The 14,073-nt window shown below is 44.3% G+C and overlaps 1 protein-coding gene across 1 annotated transcript; it reads left to right on the top strand.

Annotated features, from left to right (window-relative positions):
• Positions 1–4,111: 4,111 nt before the first annotated feature.
• LOC309843876 (uncharacterized protein) lies at positions 4,112–4,595 on the top strand (the record flags this gene model as incomplete). The annotated part of the gene is made up of 1 exon (XM_082689807.1): positions 4,112–4,595. The coding sequence occupies one exon, from the start codon at positions 4,112–4,114 to the stop codon at positions 4,499–4,501; it is 390 nt and encodes a 129-aa protein (XP_082545933.1). The 3' UTR covers positions 4,502–4,595.
• Between the last annotated feature and the right edge of the window lie 9,478 nt (positions 4,596–14,073).

The raw sequence follows: 14,073 nt of genomic DNA, 5'->3' as shown, positions 1-14,073 counted from the left end.
GTTCGCTCTAGACTCCAGTGGATGAAGAATTATAGCTCCCTCATTATCCAGATCCTTCTCAGAAGACCTGATGATATCCCCCCACCTTCCCAGGAAAATGACAAAAAGACGATCCCACATTTGGGAAAATATTATTGAAAATATTTCAGACTGAAAGTCCTCTTCAGAAAAATCAGATTTTGAAAGAAGGTTGATCTGTGTAATACAATCTACAGTATTCCACAAAGGAGTCAAGAAGCTAAAAAGGAAGTGATTTTTTTTTAAGGAGACAACACAAGGCAAGACTGTACACCAAGTCTCGAGCCTCCCAAATAGCCATTTTTTTGCAAAGTAGACTGAGGGGAGATGGCAAGATCAGTAGGAGAGAAACAGGATCTTGTCTCATCAAAGCCAAGAGATAAGAGTGTGTCAAGAAAGAGAGATTTGCCAACAGCTCAGTGCTGAGAAATTATCTTGTAGATTGCCTGACGAGCACACTTTGGAGTGAAGCACATGGAGGCCATCTGGGACTTGAACTAGAGTAGTCCCAGTGAAGTGCTTGTCTAGGGAGGAGTGGAGAACTTCTAGATTTTTGGCGAAGATTTTTATTTATTATAGTAAACAAAAAATACAAATAACACCCAAGATATCATCCCCATAGAGTATGCTTTTGAATAATGCGTATGTGTATACTTCCAGAACTCTGGAAGAAAATTATATGAACAGTATTTATTTCAGTAACGTGTGATTATGGGGAATCCTTATTTTCTTGGTATTTCTGTGCATTTTTCAAATTTTTTATGATGAACATATATAGCTTTCATGATCAGAAAAAGCAAAAATTGCAGTAAGTATGCATGTGTGTTATTAAGTTATCAATAATTATGTTCAAATAGTGAAATTATGGGTAATATTTTGTTTCTACATATTTTACTCTATGGTAAAAGATTGCATCTTACTGTATATAATCTTATGCATATTTTGCTGACTATCCTTTCCCTCATTCTTCATCCCCACTGAATCCCTATTTCATTTGATTTTTTTCCCCCAGGTTACTGAGGTAAAATTGGCAAAACTGTAAGATATTTAAGTTTACCATGTGATGATTTGATATAGATATACGGTGTGAAAGGTCAATTCTTGTTTTCTAATGTCACTGTTCCCATGCCTCTCATCTACAAGGAGCTAGTTTGGGGACAATGCTTTCTGTAAGTGTGGCTGTCAAAGGCAGGGGAGAGAAGAGGAAGTAGCAGGAGGCCGACTGGGCCCTCTGGAGGTGCTTTCTTGTTTGAGGGTGAGAGAGAGGCCATCCTAAAGGTTTCAGAGCTGCTGAGAAGGGTCCAGAAAGCAGAGGGAATTCATTGCTGTGTCTGCAGTGTCTTTCATGGGATGGACACTTACTTAGTAGGTGCTCAGCAAAAACCTGCGGAGGTAAGAGGTGCATGCGAAAGGAGATTTAAAAGGCCAGAGGGGTGGTCTTCAGAGCGCAGATGGAGGGGCTGGCCTGTGGTGGGAGGAGTGGGGGGTGCACCACCTTGGTTGTAACTCAAGGCAAGAAGGAGAGAGAGGGCACAGATACGGGCGGGTTTATAGAGTCTGTGCTCGAAAAACCCTTCTGGAGTGAAGGGGCTGGAGTAGGCATCTGGCACCTGCAGGAAAGGGATGAGATTGGAAGTATCTCTGGCAGAGGAAGGGGAGCCCAGCTGATGAGCGCAGAGCGGTGAGCGCAGAGGAGGACAGGGCGGAGGGCCCAGCTAGTTCACGGGACACCGTGACGGTGCTGCTCCCAGCTCTGAGCCCCTCCTCGCCTACCATCGTCCTCCTACTCAGCACCATTTGCGCCTGTTTTCCTTGCCCGTCGTCGTCTCTCCTTCCTTTATTATCATGTAATGAAAATCCAGCCCAAACCGTAGGACAGAAAAAAGAAAGATTAATTTCAACTGAAATGATCAGGAAAAGCTAAGATTTGAACTGTGTGTTTTTTTTTTTTTTAAGATTTTTATTTTTTTATTTGACAGGCAGAGATTACAAGTAGGCGGAGAGGCAGGCAGAGAGAGAGGAGGAAGCAGGCTCCCCACTGAGCTGGGAGCCTGATGCGGGGCTCCATCCCAGGACCCTGGGATCATGACCTGAGATGAAGGCAGAGGCTTAACCCACTGAGCCACCCAGGTGCCCCTGAACTGTGTTTTTATAAAAACAAGAATTTCAGGGGTGGAAGAGGGCATTTTCTGCTAAAGACACAGTCATGAGGGAGGTAAAGGGAGGATACCTAAGTTCAAATAATGATTATACGGCTGCTGTGGAGAGCAGCAACAGGTCTGGGTCACTGGAGAAATCTAGGGCGTGTCTTGTGTCGTCACTGTCATCCCGGAGAATTTTGCTCGTTGACCCTGTTCCTTCTTGTGCGGCGTGTTCTTTGCTAAATCTTGCCTGTTTCATCGTTAAGGTCTTTGGTCTTATTACTAAATGCTCCTTAAACTGTGCAGCACACAGTACCTGTACCATAAAGATTAACTGCTAGTCATAGTGCTATTAATTGCCAAGGTTTCCCTCCTCGTGAAGCCTTCGGTTATCCTAGAGCCCCTGACAGATGAGGCTGCAAAGCCTGTTGAAGCCAGATTGTTACCGGTGAGTCTGGACTTCAATTTAAAGACAGAGGCAGTCAGCCGAGGATTATGGAGTCGGAACAAAATATATGCCCCTGGAAAATATAGCAGCATAAGGTAGGGTTTATATATATTTAATAATAATATATGTATATAAAATTTATAATGATTTTAATGTATAGTGCTTATACATATAAGCACTAAAATTTCATTAAATGGCATTGAGCCATCATTATACCTTATACTAACCATGCATAGAGATTTATTATACTTGATGAGGTGAAAGTTAATAGTTCGGAACATTTTTAAGCAGTTTCTTTCCTCAGGGACCCCCATTTTCCAAATCTCTCTTCTGGTAGCTTCAGTGTGAGGTTCTAAGACCCATGGGGGCCCTGAGGCTGGTAAGATCATCCTTTTCCAACTGGGTATCAGTGTGAGGCTGGGTTTGCTTTATGCGCTTCAACCAAAACAACTCAGTCCAACAGTTAATGTGGAAGGTAGCTAGTGAGAAGCTGGTCATCTTTGATTAAATCAGACATTAAAGCAACTTGCAAAAGTATAAAACAATGTCACTGCATTCAGTAAATTTTTGGGAAAATGTAGTTATTTTTTCCCCAAAAAAGTGCTATTTATGTGAGCAAGTAATGGGCTTACGGTGTTATTTTAAAATTCATGCTAACGCTCCGAAGGCAGCCAGCAGATGAGGGCATCTCTGGGCACAGGGGACCTTCCCAGGGCCTGTGAAACTCACGGCGTGGCCACCTTGTCGCCTGCTCTGTGACTAAGACCAAAGCTACCCATGTGACTCAAGTAAGCAGAATTAATGACAAGGCAGACATTCGAGAGTGGGAAGGTCCTGAAGCTGGATCTGGAGATTGGGGGCTTCTCCAGGGAGGATGGTTTTAGCCTTTGCTGAGTGAGTTCACCATTTGCAGCCAGAGCATGTGTCCCGGGAAGAAGGACCCATGTCTGCTGTCTAGAGGGATGTGGCCTCTTTGTGCCATGCTGACCACTGGTAGAAAACGTGGTGGATGTTGCAAGTTCCCTCCTTTATTTAAGGTTCTCTGTATTCTTTCCCCTACTGAGAGGACCCCTCAGAATTTTCTTCAGAGAGGTGTCAAGGGAAATAATAATTCCCCCGGGGGTAAATACTGGTGAGCAAGCGAAATGTCAGTGGGCAGATGCGGTGGGCAGATGCTCTCCCCAGCTCATGGATTCCAAGACCAGCTATATTCGGAAACAGGGATAGGTTCTTTGCTAAATATTCCTGTTGGGTGAAACAGATAAATTTAGCTAAACCAAAAGCAGGTGACCTAATGAGACTAAAGGTGTCAGGAAATAAACAGGAAGAGCCTGAAGTTTTCCTAGAGGAGCGCAAATCAACCTCAGGGAAGTGCTCACGTGTCTTCCCTCTCACCCCCACAGTTGGTATATAAGGGGCTCCCCCAGCAGAAGGCGGCATCAGACCTTCCTCACCTCCTGAGTCTCCCTCCTCACCTCTTCTGAGTCCTTACTCTCCTGACACCATGGGGTGCTGTGGCTGTGGAAGTTGTGGCGGCTGCGGTGGCTGTGGCGGCTGCGGTGGCTGCGGCGGCTGCGGTGGCTGTAGCGGTGGCTGCGGCGGCTGTGGCGGCTGTGGCGGCTGTGGTGGCTGCGGCGGCTGTGGCAGCTGCACCACCTGCAGGTGCTACCGTGTGGGCTGCTGCTCCGCCTGCTGCCCCTGCTGCTGCGGCTGCTGCGGGGGCTGCTGCAGTACCCCCGTGGTCTGCTGCTGCCGCCGCACCTGTGGCTGCAGCTCCTGTGGCTGCGGCTCGTGTGGCTGCGGCTCGTGTGGCTGCGGCTGTGGAAAGGGCTGTTGCCAGCAGAAGTGCTGTTGCCAGCAGAAGTGCTGTTGCAAGAAGCAATGCTGCTGCTAGGCGGCTGGCGGCTCCACCCCTCCCAGGAGCTGGAGGCCCCTCCGCCCTACGGGTAAGATGGCTTTGCCTCATCCACCTACTCCTTTCCCTTGGCCTCTCTGCCACCGGCTTCCCCCGCTCCTGCTTCCTGGGCCTGATGCTTTATCCTTCTGAGATCTCCCTCTGCCCACATCTGGCACAGGTTTGCCCCAATTGCACAGCATGAAACAGATGCAGCCAAAGAGCCCATGAGAAGACAGCTGGGCAAAGCCAAAGTTTACTGGGAACCCTAGGAGTTTATTTGTTTGTAATGGCCTTTCTTTTATAAATATTCAGGCCTGGCTTTTGGCCGTTTGGGGGTTTTCTGCCTGTGCACTGTCTTTTCTGTTGCTCTGTCCCACATCTACTGTTTTAAATTTCCTAATAAACTGACTTGATGCACGATGACATCTCTCCATTCGTCCGTGTTCTATGAATTTCACCGTGGGCTACTCAAGCCCGCACAGTGAATCCAGCTCTGGCGCTCCCGCGGCCTCCTTGCCCAGCAGCCGGTCTGGGGGCCGGACCCTGCATCCATAGCCGCTTAGCAAACATGCACACAGACCCATTCACTGCTGCCCTGAGGGGCCTCTGCGCTCACACTCAAAGTTCCAGGGTGGGGTAAAGGTGGTGGGCATTGGTGGTGGTGTGACTCTGTTTCTTCAAACTTATTTAAGAAAGAAAAGAAAAGAAAAGAAAAGAAAAGAAAAGAAAGCCCCAAAGGAAGGAAGAAGGCAGGTAAACTACAATTTATCCTGCAATGCTGGGTGGTTTCCCAGGAGACTGACAAGCATTGGTCCCGGTAGGGAGCTCCAGCTCCGTGGAGCATTCCAGAAGGTTCTTTTCTTGCTAGCGTCCTTGGCCGTGCCTCCAACAACCGTGTCTTTTCTCTCTGCTTCTGCTGATACTGTACAGCAAACTCTCAGGGCAGGCTTTTGGGGAGGGAAGATGTACTGTTGCCCAGCTGCTGAGTGCATGGGATGATTCTGCTCAGCTACAGGAGGGGGAGGGGAGCCACACGTTATGACATCAGGGTCAACCCTTGTGGCCAGACCAGCTCCAGCAGCAGGGCAGCCAAGGGGTTTTCTCCTTCGGCTTGCATGCTGCTCCGGTCTCCATGCAGAAAAGAAAGATTGGATGTTGAGTTTTCCCGGACACCTCTCCATCTATAGTTCACTGTAAGTTTTCAAGGTGAGTTGTATTAGACCCATTTCATGGCTGAAGTGACTGAGGTTGAGGCAGTTAAGAAATTCACTGAACAAAATGCAGCTTATCAATCCCGATTGAATCCCAGGATTTTCTGACACCAAACATGACAATCCTTTTCCTATACCAACACGATTCTCTGAGTTTCAACGGGGTTCCTTGTTCATTTATTTCCCCCCTTTTTGGTCTTCCCATGTTTATGCATCCATGTGATGATATCTGTCTGTTCTTTATACTGCCAGGTGGTCTTTGAACACTGCTTCCTAAGTAAGAGCTAGGTTCCAGCAAATTCCTTCTCAGCCATCAGAGGAATTTCTAGGCCACACAAGGGCACATTCTCTGCTTATCTAGGTGACAGCTATTTAACTCATTACTGGTAGGATGTAACTGTCCACCAATGCTTAATGCTGGAAGGAAGAGGGGTCTTTTAGTCTCCAGAAATGGTCTTGAAGTTGGTGTATTTGTTCTGGGTTCCTTGAAAAATGGTATGGGAGTTATCCATTTACCATGCTTACCTAGGAGATAATGGGGCTGGGGCTGGAGGACTTTAGCTCTTTTTTATTTTTTAAAGTCCTATTTCTTATGCTTCTTGAACACCCCCCTAAGGTCATTTAGAGGTGGCATGGGTTCAGTTTAGGCCCCATCTTCCCCACTAAACCTCCCCACCTCTAGGCTAGGAACTTATTTCTCTCTGAGCTCCCATAATGCTTTTTTTTTCTTTAGTATCAGATAATGTATTCTGTACCTTATTATTGTTACTTATAAATAAGAGATGACGCTAGATAGTTAGATAGATAGACAGGGACTTTCTTCCTAAAATTATATACATAATTTTTATAATTATACATGTAATTTTTAATAAATCTATCTATAGGTATAATTTTTTCCTGTTCTGTCCCACTGATGTATCTGCGTATTCAAACTCCAGAATGATGCTCACACACTGTGCCTCTCACTGTGCCAGATGCTGGGACTTGACTATGCTAAGCAATGGCTCCTGGCCCTGGGGTGCTTACACTCTGAGGAGGGAGACAAACAAGTAAATGAGAAATACTCTGTAATATGGTAAGTGCTGTGGCCGAGAGGAGCCTGAGGTATTATGGAAATGCACAAAGACATAATCCAGGTTTTTGTTTGTTTGTTTGTTTTTTGTTTTTTGGTGGGGGAGGTGGTGGCGGTGCCAGGGTCACAGAAAGCTCATGGAGGAAGTGACACTTAAGACCAAGTTAAGAAGCGTTAAGGCAGCTGCTGGGAAGAGGGTGTGTCAGGGGACATGGCAGGGATGGGAACTATTTCAGGTGAGGCAGCAACGTGTGCAAAGGTCAGAGATGAGAGGAAGTATGACCAGTGTGGAGAGCCTGAGTTGGGTGTAGCTGCGGACTTGAGGGTGTGGGTGTCACATGAGGAGATGAGGCCAAGAAGTGAGCAAAGTCCAGGCCAGGGAAGACCTCACGCAAGTGTGTGGACATTGTGTTCCATACTGTGAAAGATTCCTTGAAGGATTTTAGTCGGGAAGTGACGTACTTCAGGGAAAGTACCAGTCTGGCAGCATAAGGAGAATGGGTGCAGGGAGATAAGTCCAGAGCCAGAAAAACAGACAAGAAGCTGTGGTAGTGGTCTGGGCGCTAATGAAGGGGGCTTGACCTGCATGCTATGGGGACATTTGAGAAATTTTAAATGTCAAATGGAGAAGCAAATGGACTTTAGGAGAATTCAAGAGTCCCAGGTGAGCTACCTGGGACAGGTGGGGGAGCTGGGGAAATGAATCATGGATCACGGATCATGGGGTCACCCACCAAGTCAGCGATATTGATGGTAGCAGCTGATACTGCCAGCAAGTCTCCTCCTGATTGGTCCTCACAATCGTTTAGAAGGAAGGTATGAAAATCATCCCCACTGTTTGGGAAATTGGGGCTGTTAGGGGACATCTCCCAGACTCTGCATAGTGGAGCCCAGATCAAATCCAGTCTGCTGGACACCCTGCTGACTTTCTCTGCTCCCAGCACTGCTATAGAGAAGGAGTGAAGGTGAGAGCAAGGTTTGCTTATCTTTGTGGCCTTCCAGAGCCTGGCACATGATTCACAGTGGAGGCCTCCCTCTTCCATGACTGTAATTGAAAATCTGCCCCTTGGGAAACGGAACCTTAGGGATTCTGCATTCATGCTAACCACATGTATCTTCCCTCCTGCCACAGTCTTTAACAGGCAGTAGGTGGGGCCATGTTTGTGTTTGTGGACTTGTGGACCATTTAAATACCTAGGCATCACTAAACTGTCAAACGCTTGTAAAGTAAGAAGAAGGGTTGGACTAGGGGAAGCTGAGTCAGGTAAGTACATCATCCAACCCTGTCTTTCAGTAAAATTTTGATACTATTATTATCATGGACTTTTGCACCAATTTTAATCTTTGAAAATATTGTATTAAAAGCATCTTGATGACTTGGTTTTTGGTGCTACCTTAAATTTTTGGTGCCACCTTAAATTTTCACCCCAGGTAAGTGTTTCATTCACCCTATATGAGGTCTGGCCCTGGGAAGAAGCATTAGGTGGAGCCAAATATTCCCCACTACTGTTATTTCTATGCAGATATAAACATAGATTTTCTATATGGAATAATATTCCTATTCAAATTATTATTCTCAGACTGTGACTAGGTATCAGTAATCCTAAGAACTTGAAAATAAATAGGAAAGCCATCCTAATTCTAACAATGGCTTTTATTGAGTAGGTCCCAAGCTCTGTCTTAAGTGTTTTTAGGTATTATTACATGTACATTCCACAATAACCCTCTGCTAGAGGTATTATTCTTTTCATCAGGAAACTGAGATAAAGAAGGATCTGATCATACTCCTGGAGGTGAAGGGAGAAAGCAGGGTGATCCCAGACTGCATGCTCCAGTCCCCACTCCTTCCTCCTGTTCTACTTGTTCCCATCTGGTTTCCCATTCAAGACCCAGCTTGAGTTCTACCTGCTTCATAAGCTTTCCTATCTTAGCTACATAATTGGAGTTAATTAGCCCCTCTTTGAACTCTTACAAGTCTTAATATTCACTTGGAACTTAAACATCCCACACTTGGAGTCAACTCTTATTTTGTTGGACTATTATTTTAAAGCGTTTCCCCCCTGAATTTACCCAATTATATTTTCTCCTATCTCTGATTAGTCGGAGTTAATTAGAAGTACATTTCTTTCCATTGCCCATATGGCCCGCACGTGAAATGTTTGTTAATGTGGTTTGCTTTGCTGAAGTGTTTATCATTCCAAGTAGAACTATAAGTAGGAAGTTAATTGATAGATGCGCTGCATAGTAACCTCTATTTAGAACAGCCACACCTGGTTATTTTTAACTGGCATGCTTATCCATTCGAACCATGCTTTAGGTAGGAAATTGTGTTACAGACTAATGGGTCACACATTTGAATGCTATAAGGCTTTCTAAGACCTGGTTGTACAGGTTGGAGTTGGAATTGTTTTCTATCCCGATGGGACGGAGATGAGCTGACCATCCTAGATGCATTCGGTTAATCTGAATGTAGTCACCGTTTGAAAGAGATCTGATCATTGTCCGATGTGATTTTTTCAAAATCTTGGTAAAAGTTCAAGTGAAGCAAAGAACCCAGCAGATGGTATCTGTAGGAGTCTCGTTTAGTCTTTGGGATTCCCACACTCTTTTACAAGGGAAGGCATCATTGTAGGGAACATTGGTACAAAAACAGGGGGCAGTAGCAAGTATGTAGGGGGAAGGGGTAAAGTTGTCTAGCTTATTCAACTAGAAAAAGGAGTTGGAAGATCATATAGATAATCACAAGTATCTATCAATTCTGCTTCCATGATGCCTCGTACACTTAGGCAGTGACTGTTCCATATGAACTTCAGCTCGACCGGTCTGGGATTCTGCCATGTCTGGTTAGATCTCCAGAATGGTGAAGTGAGACTGTCCAGGGATACTTGAGATGAAGACTGAGGGGCATCTTAATGAAAACAAAAGCAAGGAGGGTCATTTGAAGGGAAAAGAGTCAGGCAACGGTGTTCAGTTCTATGATGATGACCCAGTTACTAGAGGTCTTTTGAGTGGTTCATGTTGGGGACTAAGAGCAATTGGTCTTGGGCCTGAGGCATGTGGAAAAAAGTCAAGGAGAAATGTTCCCAGACAGACATGGAGAGTCTGGAGCATGGAATCAGGTGGGGGAGGACATTCTCTCCATGGCAGCAGAGCGACATCAGGGCAGGATGACACTGGCGCAGATGTGGCCGGGAAGGTCAGCACTGGTAGCAGCCACAGCACAGGGCAGTGTCTGGTGACAGTGTTGGCTCCATCATGGTGGAGCTTTGGCTCTGGCTTAGGATCTGCAACCCTTAGACAGTGCCTGCAGCCGGTGGCAGCCACCATGTCCCGTGATGGGTTTTCCTGCTTGCAAGGGCTCAGAGTTGTATCACCGCCAGTCCTGGGGGACTGGCCAGGGGAGAAAGGGACGCTCAACAGGACCACTGAGTGTGCTACATTCCTGAGCACACTGAAACCTCTTGAGGACCCCCCAGGATCATGGTTGTTAGGGCAGCAGGACTCTGAAGAGGGTGAGAGGGTGGAGCTACATGGCACCCAATGATGAACAAAATGCAGTTAATCAGATCGACACATTCAACAATAATTATTGACCACTTACTAAGGGACTGAGTAGCCGATCTAGTAAAACACTGTTTGTTACTGTAAATGTGATACTGTCTTCTTTACTCTGATGGAGTTCCCTGGGGAATGTTCTGTGCCCCACTTACCACTTATTCCTTCCCTCTCTGTCCCCGTCTCTAGAACACTGAGGTTATCTGGCCAACACTGTTGCAAATGCCTTTTAACTGGCCCCAGCTTTTGGGGGTCTCACCTTCCCAAGTCCTGGTTCTGTGGTCGGTCACCTTCCAGAAATATGAATCTTGGGTCCCATGAACCCCACACCCCCAGTGCTTCTGGACCAGCTTCCCCTTGCTCTCTGGCCAGAAGTAGAGTGTTCCTGTGAACACTTTCATAAACCAAAGAGACATAAAACTGAAGAAGGAGCAATTATCATTAATTTATCTGGAAACATTTTTGAGGATTCCCAGACTCCTAAAACACCTCTCTGAGGCTTTTCTGCAACCTTAGGACACATATTGCCAACAGATGCACATAGTCAATGGGGATACAGCACAAATGCTTGAGGACATAGTTCAAAGCTCTGGGGGCTTGATGGTGGGATGCTGAGGGTGCTTTCCCAGGAAGGAGCTGGGTAGGGTTGCTCTCCCTGCCTCTGGAACAGCTCTATAATTTCGGCTTTAATCATAAAAGGCAGATTTCTTTCCATCAGCAAAAACAGGTGCTAACGTAGGTCTTTGTAAAGCAAAGTAGCCTAACATGAACTTTCAAAAAGCAGGGATACCTGCCCAGGGATTTCTACCCTTAATTCTACCTACGTTCCCAGGCCTTCCCCTGGGTCCCATCCCATAAGTACCAGGGGCAGGCCCATGGGGCTGCTGCCTGGATCACCCCTCACCTGTCCCCATCTCCAATCCTTACTGAAGCCCTTCTATGGAAAAGAAGCCTTTCCTGCAATAGATGGTCCCTGTCAGAGTTTTCCCAATTCCCCTTCTCCCACATAAACCCAGAATCAACAACTTCTTTCTCATATCTCTAAGAAAGTCCATTGATTGGGTTATTCTGGTTCTGGTGCCGTGTTTTGGAATTCTTTTTTTTTTTTTCCCCCTCTTTCCAGCATGCATTTCTCACCAGACTGAGAGTCTTGATTCATCTCATGGTGCCCTCACAGTGTCCTCAGAGTTACCCCACCAAGACAAGGATAATTCGATAACTACTTAGTTAATTGCATATGATGCTCCCTCTCCAAGTTGATATGATGGAAAATATTAATGTGCTTTAAGGTAGAAGCTCACAAGCCCTTTTAAATAAGAACAGAGGCATCTTGAAGGTTAGAGAATTAGGGAGAAACATGTAGGAGCTGAAGGCATGGAAGCAGTGCTTCCTCATTGTGTATTTCCCAGGATAGTTATTTTTCAGTTTTTAAAATTTATTTTTATTATTTAAGTAGTTTTGCTTATTTATTTGACAGACAAAGAAATCACAAGTAGATGGAGAGGCAGGTGGAGAGAACTGTGGCGACTGAATTCAGGTAGATGTAAGGATGATTTAAAGGTCTGTACAGTGCCAAACTACTCCATTATCTTTCTTTTTCTGGCTCTCTTTTTAAAGATTTTATTTATTTGAGAATGAATGAGAAAGAGAGAGAGAGAGAATGAGTTGGGGGTAGGAACAGAGGCAGAAGGAGAAGCAGACACCCCACTGAGCAGGGAGCCCGATGTGGGACTTGATTCTGGGACTCTGGGGTCATGCCCTGAGCTAACGGCAGGCGCTTAACCAACTGATCCATCCAGGTGTCCCTCCATTATCTTTCTGCTCTGAAAAGTAGGACAGTTGCCTTCATAAAGAAGTCATCTTTAAAACTTTTTTTTTATCCAACTATAATGAACATACAATGTTATATTAGGTTCATATATACAGTATAGTGATTCAACAATCCCATATATTACTCAGTACTCATGACGATGACTGTACTCTTAACCCCCATCATCTATTTCCCCCATCCCCCACCCCCTCCCCTCTAGTAACCAGCAGTTTGTTTTTTATAGTTTCTATATCAGTCTTATTTTTTTTGGTCTGTCTCTTTTTTTTTTGTTTGCTTTGTTCCTTCAATTCTACATATGAGGGAAATCATACGGTATTTGTCTTTCTTTGACTGACTTATTTCACTTAGCATTATCCCCCCTAGATCCAGCCATGTTGTTGTGATTGGCAAGATTTCATTCTTTTTTATGACTGAGTAATATTCTATCACATGTATATACCACATCTCTATCCATTCTAGATAGGTACTTGGGCTGCTTCCATATCTTGGCTATCATAAATAACGCTGCAGTAAACATAGGAGTACACATATATTTTTAAATTAGTGTTTTTGTAACTACTGGGGTAAATACCCTGTAGTGGACTTACCGAATCATATGGCAACTCTTAATTTTTTAAGGAGTGTCCATACTGTTTTCCATAGTGGCTGGGTCAGCTTGGCGTTCCCCTCAACAGTGCATGAGGATTCCTTTTTCTCCACATCCTTGTCAACACTTATTGTTTCTTGTGTTTTTTATTTTAGCCATTCTTCCAGGTATGAGGTAGTATCTCATTGTAGTTTTATTTGCATTTATCTGATGATGAGTGATGTTGCGCATCTTTGCATGTGTCTATTGGCCATCTGTATCTCTTCTTTGGAAAATTGTCTATTCCTGTTCTCTGCCCATTTTCTAACCAGATTATTTGCTTTTTTAGGTGTTGAGTTGTATAAGTTCTTTATATATTTTGGATATTAACCCCCTATTGGATACATCATTTGGAAATACCTTTTCCTATTCAGTAGGTTGTCTTTTTGTTTTGTTGATGGTTTCTTTTGCTGTGTGAAAGATCTTATTTTACTATAGTCCCAATAGTTTAATTTTCCTTTTGTTTCCTTTGCCAAAAGAGAAGTATCTGGAAAAATATTTCTAAGGCTGATATCAAAGAGATTAGTGCCTATGTTTTTTTCTAGGACTTTTATGGTTTTAGGCCTGACATTTAAGTCTTTAATTCATTTTGAATTTCCTTCTGTGTATGGTATAGAAAGTGGTCCAATTTCATTTCTTAGAATGTAACTGTCCAGTTTTCCAAACACTGTTAAAGATAATGTCTTTTTACAATTGTATATTCTTGCCTCTTTTATTATAGACTAACTGGCCATAAAAGCATGGGTTTATTTCTGGATTCTCTATTCTGTTTTATTGATCTGTGTGTTTGTTTTTGTGCCAGTACCATACTGTTTTGATTATTATAGCTTTGTAGTATACCTTGAAATCTGGGATTGTGATACATCAAGTTTTGCTCTTTTTTTTTTTTTTTTCTCAAGATGGCTTTGGCTATTCAGAGTCTTTTGCGGTTCTGTAGAAATTTAAGGATTATTCTAGTTCTGTAAAAAATGCTGTTGGTATTTTGATATGGACTGCATTGAATCTGTTGATTGCTTTGGGTAGTATGGACATTTTAACAATGTTGGCTCTTCCAATTCATGAACATGGGCTATCTTTCCCTTTGCTTGTGTCATCTTCAATTTCTTTCACAAAGTTTTATAGTTTTCATAGTACAGGGCTTTACTTCCTTGGTTAAATTTTAAGACTTCTTTAACAGTAACTAAAAAGTAACCAGAAGGGTATCTGGGTGGCTCAGTTGGTTAAGCATCTGCCTTCGGCTTGGGTCGTGATCCTGGGGTCCTGAGATCATGTCCC

This window comes from Mustela nivalis (assembly GCF_964662115.1).
Source record: "Mustela nivalis genome assembly, chromosome: 11".
NCBI classification, from domain to species: Eukaryota; Metazoa; Chordata; class Mammalia; order Carnivora; family Mustelidae; genus Mustela; species Mustela nivalis.
Note: the sequence above shows the minus strand (reverse complement) of the source record. Positions and strands in the feature narration are given on the sequence as shown.